At 40.8% G+C, this 25,513-nt stretch overlaps 1 protein-coding gene across 18 annotated transcripts in view; it reads right to left on the bottom strand.

Annotated features, from left to right (window-relative positions):
- LOC137318255 (cAMP-regulated phosphoprotein 21-like) overlaps positions 1–25,513 on the bottom strand; it is a 455,290-nt gene that overhangs the window by 46,469 nt on the left and 383,308 nt on the right. For all 18 annotated transcript variants that reach the window (XM_067981189.1, XM_067981224.1, XM_067981218.1 and 15 more), the window contains 2 exons: positions 25,093–25,338; positions 10,528–10,654 (listed from right to left, as the gene is read on the bottom strand). In XM_067981189.1, the coding sequence (XP_067837290.1) occupies positions 10,528–10,654; positions 25,093–25,338 (373 nt within the window). The remainder of the gene's footprint in view (positions 1–10,527; positions 10,655–25,092; positions 25,339–25,513) is intronic.

Genomic DNA, 25,513 nt, shown 5'->3' with positions numbered 1-25,513 from the left:
GACATGTCCACTATTATTCCCAGCTCCCTTTCCTCTAGTTCTTCTGCTTTCCCTAATTTAGTGCCACCAGCAAATTTCTTCCCGAGTCTGACACTGCTTTTTTATTCTTTAAGTAGTTCCATGTTTCTTATCCAGTCCCATGCTCTACATTGAATTATTGAGGCTTTTGCTTTAATTAGAAACCTTTCACATGGATTTTTTTCAAAATCTTTCTGAAAGTCTAAATCAACACCTATAACATCTTCAAAGAGTCAAGGAGGTCTGCCAGGTAGGATTTTTCCCACTTACCACAATCACCATCCTGAACACTGCCAAACCTGTGATCCCTGACCTCCAGGCCCTGGCCCCGACATCCTACGTCTCCCACCTTGACAGCCGATGTCGCCCTCCCCGAGGCCCCGATCGCTCCCCCCTCAAACCCAACCCCATCACTTACCTGTCATAAACTTGCAGCATAAACTTGCGGCCTCCTCCCGCAGCACTGTCTTCAGTTTAACGAGGCCCAATAATCAGAGCTCTTCGGACCTCATCTGCACGGGGTGGGGGGGCGGGGAAGAGAAGGCACCCAATCCCAAATTTTTCGCCCCTCCGTCTCTTCCAAATGCTTCTATTCACTCACAAAGTGCAGCCATTCAACCCTTATCTTGCACGTTCCAGGCAATACGCCTAAATCTATTTTTGAGCAAGTCTTAATGCTTCTGATGTTGTTAATTCTGCCAGCAGCTCCTTTCCCACACTTGGCCTCCTGTACACAAATCACTACCCTCTTAACTTTATCTTTATGACAAAAATAATTGTCAACAAGTCACATCCATGAATCCCCTACTATAACATGCCTTTTCTCCTTATTCCACCAAGCTGCTCTGACATTTCCTCAATTCTCTTGCTTTTCCTAACACCTCAATATTATCCAAAACCCATTTGCCACTGTTGGTTTCTGCATTACTCCAATATTCTTCCTGCCTTTTTCACTGTAACCAAACCCTGACTCCTCTGTCAGTCTCTTCACCCACCCATACTTCTTCAATATGTTCTTTATTCATCTCTTCTAGCAGGTCTCCATTCTCTGTCTCTCCTACTAAGCCCAATACCAGCCATGTGAGCAACTTAACCATAATATCCAATTCCACTCTCATCTCCTTCAGACCTTTGATCGACAAACAAACAATGTTCACAGCAATAGCCCAAGCCCAAGGGTAGGTGCCTGAAGGCCAGATGTCCCCTTTCCTTCAACTAGGTTCCCTTCTCTCCTCCTTTCCTATCTATTTCCCTCAAAAATAGACTGGGCCTGCGGCAGGTGGTGAGCGAACCAACACGAGGGAAAAACTTACTTGACCTTGTCCTCACCAATCTACCTGTCACAGCTGCATCTGTCCACGACAGTATTGGTAGGAGTGACCACTGCACAGTCCTCGTGGAGATGAAGTCCCTTCTTCGCACTGAGGACACCATCCAACGTGTTGTGTGGCACTACTACCGTGCTAAATGGGATAGATTCAGAACAGATCTCGTAGCTCAAAACAGGACATCCATGAGGCGCTGTGGGCCATCAGCAGCAGAATTGTATTCCAGCACAATCTGTAACCTCATGGCCCGGCATATTCCTCACTCTACCATTACCAACAAGCCAGGGGATCAACCCTGGTTCAATGAAGAGTGTAGAAGAGCATGCCAGGAGCAGCACCAGGCATACCTAAAAATGAGGTGCCAACCTGGTGAAGCTACAACTCAGGACTACATACATGCTAAACAGCGGAAGCAACATGCTATAGACAGAGCTAAGCGATTCCACAACCAACGGATCAGATCAAAGCTCTGCAGTCCTGCCACATCCAGTCGTGAATGGTGGTGGACAATTAAACAACTAACGGGAGGAGGAGGTTCTGTAAACATCCCCATCCTCAACGATGGCGGAGTCCAGCATGTGAGTGCAAAAGACAAGGCTGAAGGGTTTGCAACCATCTTCAGCCAGAAGTGCCGAGTGGATGATCCATCTAGGCTGTCTTCCGATATCCCCACCATCACAGAAGCCAGTCTTCAGCCAATTCGATTCACTCCACGTGATATCAAGAAATAGCTGAGTGCACTGGATACAGCAAAGGCTATGGGCCCCGACAACATCCCGGCTGTAGTGCTGAAGCCTTGTGCGCCAGAACTAGCTGCGCCTCTAGCCAAGCTGTTCCAGTACAGCTACAACACTGGCATCTACCCGACAATGTGGAAAATTGCCCAGGTATGTCCTGTCCACAAAAAGCAGGACAAATCCAATCCGGCCAATTACTGCCCCATCAGTCTACTCTCAATCATCAGCAAAGTGATGGAAGGTGTCATCGACAGTGCTATCAAGCGGCACTTACTCACCAATAACCTGCTCACCGATGCTCAGTTTGGGTTCCGCCAGGACCAATCGGCTCCAGACCTCATTACAGCCTTGGTCCAAACATGGACAAAAGAGCTGAATTCCAGAGGTGAGGTGAGAGTGACCGCCCTTGACATCAAGGCAGCATTTGACCGAGTGTGGCACCAAGGAGCCCAAGTAAAATTGAAGTCAATGGGAATCAGGGGGAAAACTCTCCAGTGGCTGGAGTCATACCTAGCACAAAGGAAGATGGTAGTGGTTGTTGGAGGACAATCATCTCAGCCCCAGGACAATGCTGCAGGAGTTCCTCAAGGCAGTGTCCTAGGCCCAAACATCTTCAGCTGCTTCATCAATGACCTTCCCTCCATCATAAGGTCAGAAATGGGGATGTTCGCTGATGATTGCACAGTGTTCAGTTCCATTCGCAACCCCTCAGATAATGAAGCAGTCCGAGCCCGCATGCAGCAAGACCTGGACAACATCCAGGCTTGGGCTGATAAGTGGCAAGTAACATTCGCGCCAGATAAGTGCCAGGCAATGACCATCTCCAACAAGAGAGAGTCTAACCACCTCCCCTTGACATTCAACGGCATTACCATCGCCCAATCTTCCACCATCAACATCCTGGAGGTCACCATTGACCAGAAACTTAACTGGACCAGCCACATAAATACTGTGGCTACAAGAGCAGGTCAGAGGCTGGGTATTCTGCAGCGAGTGACTCACCTCCTGACTCCCCAAAGCCTTGCCATCATCTACAAGGCACAAGTCAGGAGTGTGATGGAATACTCTCCACTTGCCTGGATGAGTGCAGCTCCAACAACACTCAAGAAGCTCAACACCATCCAGGACAAAGCAGCCCGCTTGATTGGCACCCCATCCACCACCCTAAACATTCACTCCCTTCACCACCGGCGCACAGTGGCTGCAGTGTGTACCATCCATAGGATGCACTGCAGCAACTGGCTAAGGCTTCTTCGACAGCACCTCCCAAACCCGTGACCTCTACCACCTCGAAGGACAAGAGCACTAGGTACATGGGAACAACACCACCTGCACGTTCCCCTCCAAGTCACACACCATCCCAACTTGGAAATATATCGCCGTTCCTTCATCGTCGCTGGCTCAAAATCCTGGAACTCCCTTCCTAACAGCACTGTGGGAGAACCTTCACCACATGGACTGCAGCGGTTCAAGAAGGCGGCTCACCACCACCTTCTCAAGGGCAATTAGGGATGGGCAACAAATGCCGGCCTCGCCAGTGACACCCACATCCCATGAACGAATAAAAAAAAAGGCTTTGTTTGCTTTCAAAATCCAGCGTACTTTTAAAAAAATCAAATTAGAATAAAGAAAGACACATCTCCCTTTCTCAGCCCTCTATTACCTTAGTCTGTGAATGTACAAAGTACAGCAATTGCTTGGCTTTCTCTAGGGTTTTATCATTTGCCATGGCAATCTGGACATCATATATTAAATTTCTATTATATCCACATCGATCTGAAATTACTTCGGGCTAATACTCATCATATGTTTGGGCATATTTCAGCAACATCAAACTAACTGCAGGCTGCATCATATCAAATGTGAATTTATGAGCAACATTTTTTCCATCCTAACATTTCCTTTTGAATCTAGTCATTGCCTCAGCAAGGGGCATCTGGCTTGGACCAGTCCCATTTTTCTATTAGATAGGTTCTTAACTCTGATATGAGTATAAGTGTTCAGATATATTGGTTGCAGTGATTCCAGTGCAAATGGTATTTGCTGTACAGTAATATTGCAAATTAAGATTTTATCACCTCATGTATCCTCAGCGATAAAATATATATTCCAGAGTCTTATCGCCCAGAGCTTTGGATCTCAGGTGAATCTCTACATAGAAAAGTCAGTGAGTGGACATGCAATTAACCTGCAAAAGGAAATGTGAGGATGAATCTCATGGTCATGAGTTTATTGGTGCAACTGTGCAGGCAGAAGTTAGTTAAAATTTTAAAAATCACAAGGATGGACTTATGAGGGCCGATTTTTTTCCTCCTCCACCTTCCGGTACCTGGGGTCTAGTGAGACGGGGTGAATCTGAAGTGCACTCTACCTGACATGAACGGAACCCGCCAGGATTGCTAGGTTCAGGTCATTAATCTATGCCAGATGCTCCGACGCAGGCACACCCTTGGAAGGGCTTTGCGCCTGGAAAGTGGTGGAAATCCTACAACTGGTGGCAACCACGGCAATGGCCGTCGGCTGTAGACCCTCCGGCGCCCTGACTAAAAACAGCAGTTAGAAGGCCTTCGGATGGTGTTCGTTATTTGTAAATGAAAGGAAGTTACCTTTTTCCAGGCTCCATTTTCTGATCTAAAAGAGGCTGGACGCTGGGCCTAAAGACCACTTCTTCTGGACACTCCTGAAAATGGGCGTCATTCTGGTGCTGGGAGAGGAAAGTGAGATGGGGGGCCCGATTATGCTCTCTCCTGCCTCATTGTTGTGCTTTCTTGGAACGTATCAGCTCTGCCTTTCCTCCCCCAGGGCTCTCCAAGAAACCTCTACACGACGTAAAAGGGAGGGGAAACAGATCATCCTCTCTCCCCATTATTTTCTTGTGCTTTGTACCCAGGCACAAAGCAATCCCCAGATACAAAGGAGAAAAAAAATCGGCTCTAAGGAGAGCTCCTGCTGCCAGTCTGTTCCAGAAATCTCAAGGTGAAAATAGCCCTTTTCATATATCTCATGTGTTTTATCTGTGTTGTCAAAATTTACCCTGACCACAAAGTTTTGGATTCGGTTTTCAGGCTTTCTTAGTTAAACCCAAAAACCGGAAACAATAATTATGAAACAGTAGAAAAAGATGACAAACCAAATCCTGAAATGCAAAGCTCAAGAAATTTCCTCTCACTATCAGTGGCAATTCTTCCATCTGATTGAAATTATAATCCTCATGTACTGCTTTTAGAATTTATTTGAGGAGCATAGATTATTCTTTATCAGCTCAATGATAGTTGTTGTGTTTCAATGGAATGTGAAATTTAAAACAATAATTCTGTGTAATACAAAAAATAGATACTTCTACTTCACCGAACACCACAATAGGGTTGGTACAACTTGATGGGTTAAAGTGGAAAAAAATCTAATTTCTTTGATATTGGTTCTTAAGGACATTCACTGCAGGTAGACCTGTAACCAAACATTCAACTGGGCTTGGATTCACTTTGACTGGTACATTGAATCCATCATGTTTTTATTTTTGTAACTTCATTTTGATTAATGCTATCTGTAGAGCACAAGAGATACTGCTCATCATCATTTCTTAAACCTTGTACAGCTTTTTTTACAATGAAGAAAAGATGCATCTCTTGCACAATAAGATCAGTTTCATTCTGCATATAACATACAAATTCCCTGGAATAACAAAAATCAGGCTGCAATGCACCTCATTTTTCTTATAAATGATCTTTATCACAGCTCCTTCATTAACTTCAATAGTGAAGCAAAGAGCAAACAAATTTCATCGTAACGATCACTTAAACAGAACACTGGCTTTTGGAATTTTCATCTCTTTCCCACAACACCCCAGAAAATGTGGTCAGTTCCAAGTCTGTAATCTGGAGCAGAGCTGGAAGACGACTGTTAATGGGAAAGAATCAAAAGGTACCAATGATTGTACAACTTTGCTATAATGCAACCATTCTAAATAATGAAGTGAACCAGAATCTCAATTTATACCCTGTTTATTAAAGTTCACCTTTTCACCTGCTACAGCTATTTAACTTGATACACTTTGTCTCAACTCTCTCTGCTGAAAATAGAAATCCATTCAACTATTCATCTCTGCTTTTATCTAGACTCAATGGTGTCATACATTTGTAGAATCTCTTATGAAATAATCTCAGCTTGAAGTTCAGCTTGATTCTGCATCAAAAAAACAAACTAACACAAAAAGTGCTCAAGTAATACATATTGTGCAACTTAGGTTAGTCCTCAGCAGTTTATTGATTACTCAATTCTGTTCAATACCATGGCAAATAAGCAATACAAAAGGCAACAGTAACCATCTAGTATTGATAGCGGTAAACCCCATTATAATTTAACTTGAACCACAACAGCTGTTAGATTTCTTTGGACATGCATTTTCTTTTTATTGATCTTTTTCTCATCTCCTGTGGTGTTGCTCACACTGAGTCAGGGGATATGCCATGGGGTCCAGGGCCTCGAAGTATTGGGGAGGTGCAATAAATTGGGTGCAGGGGTATGGTAGTATTGGGAGTGAGGCAAGTCCATTGGATCATGGCAGCAGATTGGTTCTTTAAGTACAAAATCCGCTGTTATCATGCTTGCCAATTACACGTACAGGCGGCAAAGACAGTTTTCAAAACTCTTTTGTGTTTAACACCAGCTTCTCTCAGGGATCTCGACTGTTGGGATCTCGTAGGGGAGGGGACTGCTTAATGGCTGAGAACAATCCAAAGATATGTGGGGAGGGGGTTTGCCTAACAATTGGGGGCTGATTGGGTGGAGGTGGGGTCTAACAGCCGTGCCTCTCTGCATATTCTCTCTCTCACTCATACACCTCGTCTAATTTTCTTTTCCATTGAAGTTAATGGAAAGGAAAATTGGACAGGTTGTATAATGGGCAGCTGATAATAACCAGCTTTCTACCCCCGCCGAAGTTGAAAGTTATACCCTTGGTCGCACACCTCCTTCCCTTCTCTCACTCTCTGCTTCATCCTGTCTCTTTCTCCTTTTATTTCTCTGCCTTTTTGTTTGGTCCTCTCTCTCTTCTCTTCTAATTCTTGCTTCCTCTCCTCACTCACTTCCTCCTCTTCTGCATACCTCTCCCTTCTCTCACTCTCTGCTTCTTTTATCCTGTTTCGTGTCTTTTATTTTTCTATTCTTTCTTGGTTCACTCACTATCTTCTTCTGATGCTCTCTCTCCTTTTCTGTTTTGCCAACTGCCCTTCTGCCTCTCTTGTTCTCCTTTCTTCTGCTTTGCTCTCCCTGATCTTTCCACCTTCCCTTTTCTTACCTTTCTCTGTCACTTCTTCGGTAATTCAGGGAGTAGAAGGGATCAGACAGGGCCACAGGCCGGTGGTTTGGGAAGCGGGAGAGATTGGCCAGAGTTGCAGCCTGATATCGGAAGAAATTGTGGGGACCAGGAGCGGAAAACGGATCTTCCCGAAAAAGGGCAAGGATCAAATAATCAGCAGAGAATAGGGCTTGAAAAAGCAGGCAGTGTATAAGTGGAACAAGTTACATTTACTTCCTGTTACACTGACAGGAAGTGCGAACTCTATGCAAGACTTTATATGGTACTAGTTGAAATCGTGAAGCATTGCACATAGGGAGTCAAGATCAAGTGCAGTCTTCAGATGGAGCGGGATTAGAGGTCCACGATAATTGGACTAGGTTGCGCAGACCTAAATCTGTCGCCATTTTAAACTCATACAGTCCTTCCTTTGTGATGCAACACCTTCACTGGTGGGAGGAGTGTAATTACAGTGCGACAAGTTTACATAGACAGTATCCATTATAAATGCAGAAGTAGCAATTTATAATGGAAAAAGTTGGCAGGAAATGCGTGAAGGTGCAAGATTTTTAATATATTACATAGAAAGTTAGATATATTTAGAATTCCACTTTGTTACTTTAATGCATACATTTGAGTAAAAGAGATTTCCACAAGTTCATTGTTCCTGTACAAAATGCCTGCTCAAGAGTTTGCATTAATGGAAGTATGAAGCCAACAAAGTTGTAGTGAAATATTCTGAAACCATTAGCGTAAAATATTACCTGTATCATAATTACACAGTAAAGATAATCTTAAAAGGAGGGCAAAATCAGTGTGAAAACTCATAGTATTTAACACTTCAATCTGATTTTTTTTCACATAGAGCGTTGGGTGGGAAAAGGAGAGCAATTTAATGGTTTTAAGATCCAGCCCAGGCAATTTCCTGAATGGAACAAGCTAGAATCAAACTTTCCCTATCCCTTCAAAAATAAAAGCAGCCCAGGAACAGGGGGACTCATGAGGATTTTTCAAAATGCACTAACAAAACCTATACAAATAAAACCAGCATTAAATGCATTCAATTAATAATGCATCAAAAGTGTAGTTATTTTACATAATATTTATTGGATCAGCATCTGCCTGACAGGATCTGAACAACAGCATATCATCAAGGTTTTTAACAAGAGCAGCTTGCTGAATCGTGCATACAAGAATTTGATCTAGCACATTTCAAGAAAAAAAAAGGAGCAACTAGCTGAAAGATACGGGAATAAAATGATCCCAAATTTTGATTCTACTCTTTTTTAATAAAGCAGCAGTATTTTTGTCAGATGAGGGTGTGGCTTCTGGGAAAGAGACCGGTTCACTGTGAGACCTGCTACTCACTCTCTTACAGTGTAACGGCCCCCTCTCCAGATGCTTGGTACTGTGTCCAACGAGCCGACTCTTCAAGGGGTACATACTAAGTAGCTCCCACCTTAAATATGTATCATTCTTACTGTGGAAATACAATGTTCCCCAAAATAAAATCTTTAATTTAGGTAGCCAACTAAATAATATTACAACCTTGAACACTGTAGAGGAAATGGTGATATCACGTGGATATAAACTGATTATTTTACAACATTTTATTTAATTGCTTAGAAATTCTGTAATAGCTTTGTGTTTTGTTGGCATGATTTCTAATTTAAGAATGTTTGTTTTGCATTTATACTTCACTTTCTTTCTCCAATATTACATAAGTGTTGATGCACCTGCAGCTGTTACCTGTATAGAGCAGCGTCATGCTGCCACAAATAGCAATATTGGAGCTGTTTAATTGTTAGGATATATAAAAAGAATAACAGAAATATTAATTCGACCAAGTTTTAAAAGCGGCCGATTGCTTTCTTTATTGCAAAGGGCGTGACTGACCTTTGTTCCTGGGAAACTAGCTTACTTAGAAATTTTAAAGTGATAAATCTAAATGCCAGGCGCTGTGTTTTGCAGAAGTTAATATGATGAGACTCTAAATTGGACCCAGCCATTTAATTCTGAATCAGAAACTGTTTGTAGAAATGTAATTATTGTGCAATATCAGACTTAAATTTGATGTTATGGTTATGCAGTGAAGCTGGTAGATGTGAGAGTGACAACGGGCAGTTGTAAATCTATGAAGCATTATTTTAAGGTATTCCTGTTTGTAAATATTTAAGTAGATAAACGCAGAGCCTATCTGCAGATTCTGTAGTTCTTGCTGGATTCTGACGGTTGTTCAGACCATTTACCTAGGTAGTGGTTAGAATGTAGAACTCGCTACCACATGGAATAGTTGAGGCGAATCGCATAGATGCATTTAAGAGGAAGATAGATAAGTACTTGAGGGAGAAAGAAATAGAAGGATATGCTGATAGGGTTAGATGAAGTAGGACGAGAGGAGGCTCGTGTGGAGCATAAACATCGGCATAGACCAGTTGGGCTGAATGGCCTGTTTCTGTGCTGTAAATTCTAGGTAATTCTATGAAAGGGAGCTAGCTACATGAGTGATATGGTGCAAGACAATATTCTGCTATTAAGAAGCATGTAAAGACCAGAAAGTTGACATTCACTGTGCCAACAGCCTTATTCACTATATTGCAGAACTTTACCTGGTTTAATACAAATAAATTTGGTTATTTGTTTTAGCTTGTCAAATCTCTGATCTGCGATTTCCACTTACTCAAACAGACTGAAGGCATAGTGGGAATCCTGCATAATTCGCAGTACTAGTACTGCAACTGGGATAATCGTTAATCTTTAGGTTCATGCACTCTGCTGGGGCAGAAAGCGAAAAGTCGCAGATTTCAGATTGTACGGGCAAGGTCCACTTACAGAAGCAGTCATCAGGGACACTGAACAAGATTATGGTGAAAAAGAACCCAAAACTGTAACACATGCACATAAACAAACATTACAGGGAAGTGAAAGGGAAAGGCAGTGATGCATACTGGATGTGAAGCTTAAAAAGTGCTCGCCATTACCTTCCAAGGTTTTGATCCATGGACGAGTATAAGATGCGGCTGTGGGCATCTGTTTTTCATTTGTCCCTAATTCTACTGACTCCACGTCAAGATAAGGCACAAACACTAGGGGCGAAATGCAGGGTTCACTTGGGGTAATCAGAAACAATACAGCAGAAATGACATACCTGTCTGTTGTGTGGTCTGTGGTATCTGCTGACTTCGCTGTGCATTGTATTGAACAGAAGCAACAGGCCTGAACTGTTGGGCTGCTGAGGTAGGGTACTGGCCAGATGGATAGTAATACACTGGCATCTGAAAGAGATTCACAGAAAACATCTTAAGTTTCAATCCTTAAGAGTGCATAAATAATTACTTGGTAAAATATTCAAGAACGTAAGTAAGATTCTAACTAATTTCATTAGTCTATGACACTTAATAAAACAAATAAGAGCATTTACTGAAAAGCAAAAGATTTAATAGATTAAAAAATATATTTCCCCAACATTGTTATTCATCTGATAAATTATTTTCTCTTTTGGATTCCTCTAAATAACCTATTTTCAGATGCATTATGCTGTCATCAATCTCATTATCGCTGTGTGAAGCCATAAATCAGGATACCGACTGCTGTGTTTTTACTTCAGCCCAATCCCCAACACAATTAGTTCAAGCTCCAGGGAGGCACAGGCAGCTAGTAACGTGATAATAGAATATACAATGTATATATATACACACAAAATTAACAGTTAGATGCTTCTAGATATACAACACTATCCACGGTAGATTACTTATTTTTTTGGTATTTAATGACCTGGGAAAGCAGTCTGTTCCAATAGGTTCCAAACAGGTCAAACAGGAAGATACGTAAAGATTGTATATATTGGGAAATGAATGCAGATCACAGAAAATAATCTTTTTTTGCCTGACAGCTCCATAATCCATTTAGGACTATCTTGGAAAGACAGATGTGCAGATATTTCAGCTTTCGAGTCATTTTTGTCAAAGGGAGCAATTTGCTGGTTCATGAAAATTCAAGTTTACAAAAATTCCACTCAGCCTAAGTTGCAACTAATTGCTATGGGGAAACAAAATAATTATTCACACACCAGGTTATGTCTTTAAAAACTTGCCGATAAGCATTTGCACTAAAGTTCATTGCTCTGAGCCCACATGTTAAATGAATAAACATGCAAGGAAATAACTTTCTGCATCATTTCTCGACACTGGCCCAATTTAATATTCAGCTTTTAGCCTGGTGAGATGTCTTATTCCAAGGAGAGTATTAGTAAGGTATTGTGAAATACAATCAGTCTTTATAAAGACAGAAAATCACTGACCCTGCATGTTCAAGTCAATTAAATATGATTAATGGAAGCTTGTAACCTCCATATGGGCCTTACCTAGATATAACAAAAGGAATTTCAATCAAAGCTGCTTGCTTAATAATATTAGTTCAACACAATGAAGCAGTATGTTAACCATTTGGGAACTGATTTACTGTTTCTATGGCAAATCCAACATACTGATATTATAACTCCCCCCACCCCCGCCCCCAACACCCAACCGCCTTTAGATTTTACTCTGACTACAGACAGGCTTCATTCTGCATTTCTTTCCCCTTTTCCTCTCACTTTTTTGAGATATTCATGTTTTAAAACACATACTAATGCCTGTATATCTCTCACAAGACAGATGCAATTAGTGGGTAACATAAAACTGGGAGGTAATGTTAGAGATAAAACAATGGATCTATGCTAGCGATCCTTGCCTCATTAGTGTAGGCCATGTGTATGCAAGACTTTCCTTGACTTATTTTCCTCAGGAGATAATTGGTGCCCTGAAGTTTACACCTATGCCATTGCACACAGTTATCTAAACATCGGAGCATAGGAACAGGAGTAGGCCTTTCAGCCTCTCGAGCCTGTTCCACCATTCAATTAGATTATGGCTGATCTGGATCTAAACTCCATCGAACCACCTTAGTTCCATAACCCTTAACACCCTTGCCTAACAAAAGTCTATCAATCTCAGTTCTGAATTTTTCTCTTGACCTAGCCAACAGCTATTTGCAGGAGAGAGTTCCAGATTTCCACTACACTTTCTGTGAAGTGCTTCCTGACATCACTCCTGAACGGCCTAGCTCTAATTTTAATGTTATGCCCCCTTGTTCTGGATGCTCCCACCAGAGGAAATAGTTTCTCTCTATCCACCCTATCAATTCCTTTAATCATATTAAACACCTCAATTAGATCACCCCTTAATCTTCTACACTCAAGAGAATACAAGGCTAGCCTATGCAACCTGTCCTCATAATTTAACCTTTGTGGTCCCAGTATCATACTGATGAATCTGCGCTGCACTCCTTCCATGGCCAATATATCCTTCCTGAATGCAGTACTCTAAATGGAGTCTAACCAGAGCTTTATACTGTGACATAACTTCAACCCCTTTATATTCCAGCCCCCTTGAGATAATGGCCAACATTCCATTAGCCTTTTTAATTATTTTTTGTACCTGTCCACTAGCTTTTAGTGATTTCTGTACTTGGGCCCCTAAATCTCTCTACTCCTCCACAGTTCATAGCTTCTCACCATTTAGAATATACTCTGATCTGTTTTTCTTAGGTCCAAATTGGATAAGCGAGTTGTGGCTTATCACTAGTTTTAGAAAAAACAGATGTGCAATTCAACATTTTTCTCTCTCATACTCTTTCAAATTTCCAATCCAAAAACCATGAGATAAAACAATGTGAATATACTTATTCTCAATGGTGAAACTAAGAGGTACAATGAGCTTGATATTAAAATCTTGGAGAGGGGTTGGGATATAGGAGGACAAATCTGAACCTTTATTAGACCAACTTAAGTCAGTTTTGAAGGTGGTCACTGAATAGGATCATCTGCAAAGTATTTGTACTTCACAGATTCTTTATTTCCATTTAGACAGTTGGAAAACAATGGTAAAAAAACCCCCCAGAAACCTCTATGTATCTACAGTGCATACATAAATTGAATACAGACTGTGATAACAGAAGCCCATTTGTCATTTCAATAATTTATTTCACATTTTGAAGTTTTATTTACATAAGCCACATGGTTTATAATCAAAATACTCAATGATGAGCTGTGGGAAAATTAACTCAATCTACTCATGAGGATTTGCAGAACTAATTTGTGACTTTGATATCTATAAGTTTTCAGATCTTTCTCATTCATGAAATAAATTCTAGTTAGGTTCCCCAGTAACAGTAAAAAAGAAAAGTGCTGTTCATAGCAATAAAAAAATAGAAATGACATCTGTGTATTCTGTTTAAAAGCTGCAGTGAATTTATAGGATGTCACTGGATCAGATGAGACCTTCAAAAATTTAGATAATGAAAAATATCAGAAAAAGGCATTGTCTAATTTAAATATGTATATATGGAGCAGCCTCTAGTAGAAACAAAATCCTGCTCGTCTGTTCACTTCTTCTGTGTCTTTTTGTAGGTCAGTCTCGAGACTGAAAGTAAATTGATTATTCACACACACAACACACAGTGCTTTTTGTACTTGTTTCAGGGAAATGAAGGCAGCAGGTACATGGGCAATCTTCCATGACAGGTTGCAGTAGATTAGCAACATTTTAGAATCGCCCATAAATCAATGGATGCTTGTATACCAGAGTAATGTGAAATTAAGCTGTCAGTGCAGTACAACTATTAACTGTACATAAATGTCAAGATGTTCTTTTGATGTACATTATGGGATGCTTAACCTACAGCATAACACAAACCAAAATATAAATCAATTGCTAATTAGTTGCTGGGAAGCATTATACCTGATGTGACCATTACATACATCAGATTTAACAGGCACTGCTATGATGAACTGCTTGTGATAACTGAACTGCAACTTTTGTTCTCATGTCCTGACAAATTTTGCAGTTAGCTCAGCACCTTTTGATCATTCAGATATAAAATTTGCTAATTGAGAAAGCTATCTGATGTTCCTATTTTCAAAATCAACTTATCAGAAAACTCTGGCAAGAAATTGTAAATTTGAGCTTTCAACTACTCTTTGGGATTGACAGCGTTAAGATGTTAGAATATCAACCTTTACGTAGTATTCTTTACAAGCTACTCATTGGTAACCATGCTAGATCACTTCAACTATGTTTAGCACTAATGAATATGAATATTTTAAATTAAATCTCACAACCTAAAACTATAATGTGTACTTCCAATCCAGTACTAATTAAACAGGAGACACAGAGTGAGGTCAACTTAATTGAATCAGAGCACAGAAGGAGGCCATTCGGCCTATCGTGTCTGTGCCGGTTCTAAGAGCTACAAATTGGTCCCACTCCCCTGCTCTTTCTCCAAAGTCCTGCAAATTTTTCCTGTTTAAGTATATATCCATTTTCCTTTTGAAAGTTATTATTGAATCTACTTCCACCACCCTTTCAGGCAGTGCATTCCAGATCATAACTCGCTGAGTAAAAATAATTCTCATCTTCCCCCTGACTTTTATCTTAAATCTGTATCCTCTGATTACCGACCCTCCTGCCACTGGAAACAGTTTCTCCTTATCTACTCTATCAAAACTCCTCATAATTTTGAACCCCTCTATTAAATCTCCCCTTAACCTTCTTTGATCTGAGGAGGCCAATCCCAGCTTCTCCAGTCACTCCACATAACCGAATTCCCTCATCCCTCGTACCATTCTGGTAAATCTCCTCTGCACCTTCTCCAAGGTCTTGACATCATTTCTAAAGTGTGGTGCCCAGAATTGGACACAATACTCAAGCTGAGATCTAACCAGTATTTTATAAAGGTTTACCGTAACTTCCTTGCTTTTGTACAATTTTGGTCTCCTTACCTAAGAAAGGATATACTTGCCATAGAGGGAATGCAACAAAGGTTCACCAGACTGATTCCTGGGACGGTGGGATTGTTGTATGAGGAGAGATTGAGTAGACTGGGCCTGTATTCTCTAGAGTTTAGAAGAGTGAGAGGTGATCTCACTGAAACATACAAAATTCTTACAAGGCTCGACAGGGTAGTTGCAAGGAGGATATTTCCCCTGGCTGGGGAGTCTAGAACCAGGGGGTCACAGTCTCAGAACAAGGGGTAGGCCATTTAGGACTGAGATGAGAAGAAATTTCTTCACTCAGAGGGTGGTGAATCTTTGGAATTCTCTACCCCAGAGGGCTGTGGAGGCTCATTGAGTACATTTAAAACAGAGATCGATAGATTTCTAGATATTAAAGGCATCAAGGGATATGGGGGTGGTGCAGGAAAATGACATTGAGGTAGAAGATCAGCCATGATCTTGTGAATGGCGGAGCAGGCTCGAGGAGCCGGATGGCCTACTCCTGCTCTTATTTCTTATGTATTGAATGCCTCTATTTATAAAGCCATGGATCCCGTATGCTTTTAATACTTACAAAAGATCTTTATTTGAACAGAGAACTATTGTGACAATTTCTTTTAAGTCAACTGTTGTGTTTTTCCATTCATACGATATTTCTTTAATTTAATTTCTTTAATTGAAAAGATGTGTTTTTAGGTGTTGTTTTAAATTTGACTAATTTTAGTCATAGACCACCATGACACAGATATCCCATTGATGAGCACTGGGCTGAATTGCCTCTATCTATACCGTAACTTCTATGATTCTATGAAATATTTTAGCAACGGGGTCAAGTCAGAACCCAGACTGGTATATCAAGTCTGTAGTTTGAAAGTAGTGACATATGCCAAGGTACAGTTCACAGATGACAGAATCCCTCATTTCCTAAACTGACTATCTTTATATGGCAGTCTAGATAGGAGTTGCTGACAGGATATTCAACCAGAGGAGGGCATCACAGTCAAGCTCAATCTTGTTTCCACTCAACAACTACACATGTTGTTCCACCATGGATAGTGATCCATAGGAACCCGAGCCCAAAAAACACTTAGGGCCACCATAGTGTCGTCACCACTACCTTAGCTGGGGTCAAATGGTTCAGCAAAGACGAGGGACTGAACTGAGATGTTCCTGGCCCATGTGCCACACTGTGTGGAATATTTATCCAATGAATCATTGGAGGAGTCTGGTTAGTGCTAAAGTGATCTGGTTGTTGTGCAGTTCTCATAGTTGCAATTGGTTTGATTAGCCTTGTTGCTTATACTAAACAAAATTGCAAGATTCTTCAACATGCAGATCCAGGTCACTAACAGCAAAACAGACATGAAAAACCAGCATATGCCAAATGAGCTGTGAAATAATGTAACAAAGGTAAGTCTAGCAGCAGTTTACTCAACAGAATGTGTTGATGTCCCTCTGTACACTTAGTAAATGAACATCTGGTGGACTGAGTTTGCAAAAGTTAGAATGATAGTTATATCAAAAGAGCTTTTGCTACAAAGTGTATATTTAGGTTGCAAGTAGTCCCATTCAAAATATTCTAGCAAAATGGGTGTTATATTAATCACCAATCCATAATTCAAGAATTAGCTGGAAAAAGACAACGGCCCAGAATTTGCTGCCAGAATAACGGCAAGTTTAATGCGAATGTCATTATTGATGTGTAAATCGTCCAGCAACTTGTGGCAAGGAAGAGATACCCCGTGAATTGCGAATCGCCACAAGTTTCTGGATGATTTGCACCGCTCCATTAGCCTCGTGAAAACTGCAGCTCGCCCTCAACCTCCCCGTGAGCTTCATGAAATTGCTACTTTTGTGCATTAGTTGCCAATTAAACTCGCCGGAGAAAGTTAGGGCTGCTACTTAAAGAGTAATTACCTTTTTAATGAGGAGATTTATGTTCCTGCAATGCCACTCAACCTCTCTGGCCCAGAAAGTGAACAACTTAAACTGTGGAGCCTCATTCCTACAAGTAGTAAATTGTTGTTAGAGACTTTTAAAATTTTAATTTTTCAAAAATTCTTTTCTTGCTTTACCTTTGTCTCTTTTTTCTCTCTCAATCCAATCTTTCCTCCCCGCTCCCTTTCTCTTACTGATTTGACTCTAATTCACCCTATTTCCTTCTCCATCATTCCCCTGGTTCTTTCTCAATCCTTAAATCTTATTGGTTAAGGAGATAGACCGTTGGTCCTGTCGTTTACCAAGGTCCCAGATCCCGTATCCCTCGCTGCGCCATTATCAGCTTGCACTTCCAGCAATTTACCAGGCAGGACATTTTCAAGCTGAAGGGTGAGGGAAAATGTCTAACTAACGGGGCACATCGCGAGATGCCCCGTTCCAGCACAATCTGGGCCAATATATTACTCACGACTCCCTTCTAGAAAATGTACCAACGCCTTGCCCACAGTTATGCAGAGAATTATGTTGTGGCACTAGCCAGACGAATAATGAACTTGTATAGAGCACTAATTTAGCCCCACCTGGAGCAACTGTGTGCGGTACTAGTCACCGAATTACAGTTAAGATATCCTGGTTTGGGAGAGGGTACAGAGAAGGGCAGCTAAACAGATATTGGGGATTAGATAACTGGGCTATAAAGCGATATTCAGAAAATTGGGAATGTTTACACTGGTGTAAAGGCGGCTCAAGGGAATCATGTCAATGTTTTAAAGGGTAAAGATAAACTGAACCCTAACATTGTTTGATACAATTACAAACTCTTCAATTAAGGGGAAGAGTTTTTGAGCTTTTATTTTTGAGATGCAGCCATGGAGATAAGCCCAGCAGCAGGATTCGACTGGCAAAAGTCAAGGTGAAGGCTATCCAGGGTCAAAATTTCTTTCCATCTTCACTGTCCTCTCTGAAGCACCTGTTGTTAGTGGGCATCTCAACAACTGGAGCATTACTCAGGCAATCCAGCTACATTCTGGGGAGACACCCTCATCTGCATAATTTATGAATCCTCAATGAGCCTTGTGCACAGTTTGCATGTGTGCTCCCAGCACGCTATGCATTGTCTAGCTGCATTTTGATGCAGTGAGTACCTTGGGTGTCTTGTAAACCTCTTGCTCTGCTCTCAATGACACTGAGCACCAGTCATCACATTATTGGCCCCTGTGTTTTAAAAATAAACAACTGCTGTACTCTTGCACAAAATTACAGTCACGGAGCTCATCTTAGGAACATAATTGTCCTTTAGCCAGAAAGTTGATTATGGCCTTCCTATAACAAAAATAATCAGACCAAACTTTTCAAGGCTAATCTGCTAAACAACTTATAAATATTCATTTGAAATCTACTAAAATATTTCTTTTTATTACAGCTCACTCTTTTCCAAGTGTCATCTTCCCTCCAAAGGTCAAAAACATCCATTGGCAAACTTCTTTCTCATTTCACTGTATATAACTAATCACAGGGATAAAAGGATTCCCTGATACAGGGAAAGATTTAAGTCATGCTCATGTTAATATCGAGCTAATTTGTTTTAATTGAGAAACAAAGCTGAAGAGACAAAGCCTTATAGTGCAGGACATTCCAAGGTTGAAAATAGCAAAATAGATAATGAGGAATATCAGGTAGTAACGATGGGTGTGGGTTTTAAAAGGCAAAAGATCGAAGGAAAAAGACTGAAGGAGATAAACAGTTCTCAAGTTTTGAGGTACTAGGAAAGGATGAGTTAGAATAGGAAATTCCAACAAGTCTTGATTTCAACATAGTAAAGTTACAGAAAGGATGAAGAACTTGTGGAACAGTAGTTCATAGAATTGAAGGAATAAAACAAGAAAATACTGACCGTATTAGTAGCGATGAAATTAGGATGGAATAAAGATGGTATGGGTGGGAGAAAGACAAAGATATTGTGTATCAGATGACAAGCTTTTTCTTGAATTTTATCCAGCAGTATGAGACCAATGTTAGAACACCCAACCAGATTTGTGGACAATATTTAAGTCTTAGGCAGGCCTTGGCATAACAAAGACTCAAGAGTCATTGGGGGAAGCTTCAGCAATGGAAGAGATGTGGGAATTCCATATGTCAGAGGAAATAATGCTGCCAAGACGTCAATACAGGAAGGAGTACAGGTGGAGATATGTGGTAACAGACAGTAACTGTTGGTTAGACTTATGAGAGATAGAAAGAAACAATGCCCAATATCACAAAAGGGTCCTACAACAAGCGTAGCATCCTAATTTACATAAGTTATTCATTGCTTTGAACAGTTCTGACATGTGCCCTGGATGCCTGCGGAGAAGCCCAATTCAATGTGGCGGGTGGTGCACTTCCGACTTGTAATGAGTTTGCGCTTCCTGCCTGCCACATTGGACGATTATGCGCCCATTCAGCATCCAAAAAACGTGAATGAATTTCTATGCCAGTGCCTTTGAGTAATCCAGAGAAACAAAGTAAATTTTCCAATTGTGCACTCCTAGTGTGGAGCCTTGCCTGCCAGGAGCATATATGGGGAAACTGTGTGCTCAGTCTCCGATTTTACGTCCATCAAAATTATAATGGAAATTTGAGAATGGTTTCTCGACAAGTGCTCCCAGCAGGAGAGAGTCCAAGTTGGGAGCGTGCGCACAAAAAATTTACCCTAAGATTTTCATTAGCCCATTGAAGGGCACGGACGAGGTTCAGATGTAGCGCTCCAGCGATTGCACTGAGTGAGCACCAAGGATGAGCAATTTGAAAGACAATGGTGAATGCGGAGTGGAATCTAGGGATGCCAATATGTAGTGCCCTGATGAGTGAAATATTGCCTTTGAAACATTTCAACTTTTTTTTAAACTTTTAAATAGAAAATACTTATAGAAAGCAGAAGCTGTTGATATTTATAAAGGAAGAACAAACTTGCATTTATATATCGCCTTTCACAACTTCAGGATGTCCCAAAGCACTTTACAGCTAATGAAGTGCAGTCACTGTTATAGTGTAGGAAACGTGGCAGCCAATTTGCAAACAGCAATGAGATAATGACAAGATAATCTGTTTTAGTGATGTTGGTTGAAAGATTAACTTTGTCTAGGACAGAGGGGAGAATCCCCCTGCTCTTCTTAGAATAGTGCCATGGGATCTTTTACTTCCACATGAAAGGGCAGTCGGGGCCTCGGTTTAATCTCAATCGGCACCTCCTACAGTGCAGCGCTCTCTCAGTACTGCACTGAAGTGTCAGCCTAGATTAAGTGCTTAAGTCTCCGGAGTGGGACTTGAACCTACAACCTTCTGACTCAGAGGCAAGAGTGCTACCACTGAGCCATGGCTGACACTAGGATGCTGCAGATCTTGGATGATAGGCAGATCCTTCGCCTTCATACAAATACCTTCATCACTAACCTGGCAGCTAATTAAAAGGATTCTTACTGGTGAGGGCAAATGGTTAATACTTGCCATTTTCCCTTTGCGAAGGCTTTCACATTAATCCAGTCAAAAATTCCATTAACACAAAAACAAATTCAATAGTAATTTACTTAAACTTTTTATTGCTTCAGTAAAATGAGTTACACATCCGATATGCAAATCTTCCATTTTTCCCAAATGTAGCGCATTCAGGACTGGTTACTGTATTAACTATAAAATCCATAATATGCTTGAGCTAGTTGAGAATCAATTTGTGCGTGTGTGATTGATGCCACGGTTTTGTTTCAGGTGCAAATGATGGTGGGACTGGGAAATTGCAAAACTTGGTTCAACTATGACATTGTAAATTCATCTGTGCTGAGAAGAATGCTACAATGAAGCAAAAAAACCACACACGTTAAATAATCAAGTTAAAATGTAAATCTGTTGGCAACTAACCCAAAAAACAAACCCAAAAAAATACTTAAAAACAGCAAGACAATAAATGAAAATCTTCAGATATCTGATCTGTGCATTTATCATTGCAGCAGTGATTTTTCTTAGCTGCCACCAGTGTGTACCTCAAAGGCCAGTAAATGTAGTCTTTTCACTGTCACGCTATTTTTATTCCCCTCTAATTGGCAAAATAGCTGGATTTCTATCCCACTCCAGCAGGACTCCAACCCCATTAACTTGCCTGATCTTTGCTATTGGTTCAGCAGAAATTAGAAAATAGGTATGATACATCAGTTAAGGAGAGTTCAATTATAATGTCACCTCTGCTCGTTGTCATTTTATTCCCCCCCCCCCACTTTGTATGTTGTACTTTGTATATGTATATTGTATAATATATACAGTAAACATGAATGTTCACTTCTCAGGTCTTCGGAGATGGATAAGCACTGCAACCAGCAGCAGAGAGGTGAAATGCCAAACTTTACTGAAACACAAGCACTCCGACAACAAACATTAGTAAAACATCTATGGAATATGTGAGAATCCAGAGACATGATGAACTGCATCTGTATGGAATTAAGAAAATTTCCAGGCAACCAATGTCCCCCATCTTAGAGGTCTACTTAATGAGAACAACTCTCCAGGAATGTGTCAACACCCCTATAAAAGACAAGCACAACCAGAACAAAAATCAGCACCTCAACCCAACTTGGAATGCCCACCTCCTTTTGAATAGGAGAGATGATGAGCTAGTAATTAGGCAGAACTTAGCTGGTGTATTAAAAGATTAAAGTTGCTGGATGAAGGGAAGAATAAGGGAGGTAAGGAGTTCCACTTTTGAGGATCTGGAAAAGAATGACAGAGCGGGAGCTGGTGTGGTGAGTCTTGACTTCCAACACAGTGTGGACGCAGGGAGATGAAAGAATGTGCAAGATGGTATATTTAGAGCTTAGGGGGAAACAAAAAAGTGAAAGCACAAAGGAGGATTGGCCAAAATATTAAAATAGATGATAAGAAAGGTTGCAAAGAGAAAGGTAAGTTGAAGGTTAGTAGTGCGAGAAGGATTGCCCATCAGACACCAAGCTTTTCTTGTATCATGTCAAGAAGTGCGAGAATGGTGTTAAAAGCCTCCCCAGATATGGGAATTATATTCAAGTTTTGGATGAGTTTGGGCTCTGTAGCAAGCTAAGAACTGTTAATGGGAAAAGCTGTGCGTAGAATTCAACGTGAAACTGAGCATCTTTGAGACAGCCTTAGCAATTGATTTGTGGGGTTTCCATTTGAGCTCAGAGGAGAGAAACAAAAAGAAACGAGAGAAACAAGTAGTCTCCCACTGAATTAGTTGCAAATATGGGCTAAACCTGAGTCAACATTAGGCTAAATCACAAGATAGTTATGGATGAGGAAGGCTTTTTGGCCCATCTTAATGCATCCACCCAGAGAGCGACCATAAAGTGCCCCTACCATTCAATTTTTTCTTAAATGATTCCAGGGATTTTTTTGCCTCCACTATTTTATCTGGAAGCTTATTCCACACATTGAAATCCTAATTATTAAGACCAATACTCCTTCTCCAGGCCAATGACAAAGTGAAACTTAGCCCAACTTCCAAGTTTCTATTATACTATTTTAAAATGAGTCCACATGCAGTAGAAAAAATGTTTTTGTTTACTTTTTTGTCTTCATTGTATTTAACAGCCCATATGCAGATAAACTCTAATTTTAAGCATTGGTAATTTTGCCATTCAATTGATATTAATGTTGAAAGAAGTGGAGTAGTGACACACAAGCTGTATCACACAGTGATAGGACGATGGGACAGATCCAAAGTTCCTGAGAAGACGAATTCGCAGCCTGGACATTAGGGGAAGGGTGTTGAACAGACACTGGACATTTCCCCATAATGAGAGGAGGAAGACCGCCAATCAAGTTCCCAGGGACAACAGTCTTTTAAAATACTGTGAGTATTTTCTTACATAACAACAGTAACTGTACTTCAAAACTAGTGACACACTTTAAGGCCATCTGATGTGATACAGCACTTTATAAATGCAAGTATTATTTATTATATTATTTATTTGGATTGCTGTCAGGCACCTTTTAGCAGCCAACAATGGAGTGGCATTGAGAGGAATTGGGAAACGGTTTTTTTTACCTGGCCTTTTAGTCAGGGAAGGCTGAAAGGTACCCAAGATAGAAGAAAATATATTTTAAAAAGGGAGCAGATGGAAAAAGAAAATAGTAAACTATAAAATGATTGCTTAGAAGAGCTAATTGACAATAATCATCTGCTGTTTTTCTACAGGCTGGCCCTGCAGCAGGCTCGTTTCAGGGAACTGCAGGGTACTTGCAACTGAAGTGGTCATAACATCCTTCCGTCTGGTTCACCGCATTATAAATACAGCTACAAATGTATCAACAAAAAAAAATAAGAGGCATTTGTATGAAAATAGATTCTCTTCACGGCCAATAGCAACCATTGACTCACTAAGTTTAGTCAGTAATACATTGTTTACTATACCAGGAATGAAGTTGGAATTGGATAAATTCACATCCATTTAGTTCTTAAAACTTTTCCTGTGACCTTTATGTTCATCAAGGTGATAGATGCTAGTGCTGGATATCTGGTGTCAGCATCAAACACTGTCAGGCCGAGTATAGCACAGCCAGACACAGGGTAAAATTCCCTTTATTCTGCCTCAAAAAAGCACCCCAACCTCCAACCTTAGAAGAGCGCCCCACTATAGCAGCAGTGTGGCATTTTTCAATTTCTCGCACCACCCATCCTCTGGCCACCTTTGAACGGAATTGCCAATTTAGTGCAAATTGTGCTGGCTTTGAACAAAGCTCCTCCTCCATCCATTTTGTAAATAAGCAAGACAAATTCCATACTCCTGAACTGGTTCAAATTTCATTTAAGCCTTGGGTGTGAAACATGGAGCAATTTGGAGGCGAGAGGGGAAATGCTGCACTTGATGAAATCCTTTAAACTTAAAAAGTGTGCTTGCTGCTTCTACTTCTACCATTCTGCACAGTGGTTCTCCCACTCCCCCATACTTTATGCGTTTTATTTTCCTTTTCTATTTTTTTCAGCCCAAACCCATGCAGCATCACACATTCATCCTATCTCTGCCAACACATGAATCCATCCTTGGTTAAAAAAGATGAATTTCACAAATGAACAAAAACATGGGCATGAGATTCGTGTGCGACTTCTGACATAAGAAATAGGAGCAGGAGTAGGCCATACAGTCCCTCGAGCCTGCTCCGCCATTCAAGAAGATCATGGCTGATCTTCAACCTCAACTCCACTCTCCTGCCTGATCCTCATATCCCTTGATCCCCCTGGAGTCCAAAAATCTATCCATTTTAGCCTTGAATATATTCAATGACTCAGCATCCACAGCCCTCTGGGGTAGAGAATTCCAAAGATTCACAACCCTCTGCTTGAAGAAATTCCTCCTCATCTCAGTCTTGAATGGCCATCCCCTTATCCTGCGACTATGTCCCCTAGTTCTAGACTCTCTTGCCAGGGGAAGCAATCTCTCAGCATCTATCCTGTCAAGCCCTCTCAGAATCTTATATGTTTCAATGAGATCACCTCTCGTTCTTCTAAACTCGAGTGTAGGTCCCATGCTGATACTACAATATGGTGTTGAGACATTCATCCAGCTGCAATAACTTTATGTATAGTAAAGTTGTGCATTATGGAGATAGCTAGACAGGAGTGTATGTACATAACTTGTATTATACCATATACGCCACATCAATTAATCAAATGGGTACATTCTGATTGGCAGAAGACACAAAAATTCAGCAAGATATAATGTTTAATATCTTCACATCACAGAGGATTTGCTTTATCATCTGAATAACTTTGTTTTAGCTTTCCAGGATAATATTTTCTTTATTATTTCAGAAAATAGTATAGATGGTGCTAACCACTATGTCTACACTTGCTTACTGTTTGGAATCGGATGCAAAACTTGCAATCATGCATTTGCATTTGAGATTCAGTGCACCCTTCCCATTATTTAACTAGGTTATTCTAATCCCGTTTCATTCTCTTACCTGTGCAGGTGGCTGTTGTACATATCCTTGTGGCGGCTGTAGCACTTGCTGAGACATGGGCTGTCCAGTTCCAGTAAAACCTCCCGGAGGAAGCTGTTGACTTGGTGATGCCATGACGTAGCTAGTTTGTTGTGGCTGAGGCAAGATGGGTGATGGATAGACAGAACCAGAAGGTTGCTCAGGGGCATCTCCTGATGACTGACGGCTTAAACTCATCTGGTTAAACTGGGAAGCCAAGTCTTCTCGCTGTGATGCAGACAACAAAAAATAATGAGTACCGGCTGCTAAATGATACATCCGAGTGTAATAATGAAAGAAAAACCTTTGACACCAAATGAGTTAGGTGCAACACAAACATCACCACAAAGACACCACAATGTAGAACAGACATTCACAGAAAATCATGCTGTGTTTGGCTCCA

The sequence above is a fragment of the Heptranchias perlo genome, chromosome 3 (assembly GCF_035084215.1).
Source record: "Heptranchias perlo isolate sHepPer1 chromosome 3, sHepPer1.hap1, whole genome shotgun sequence".
NCBI lineage: Eukaryota > Metazoa > Chordata > Chondrichthyes > Hexanchiformes > Hexanchidae > Heptranchias > Heptranchias perlo.
Note: the sequence above shows the minus strand (reverse complement) of the source record. Positions and strands in the feature narration are given on the sequence as shown.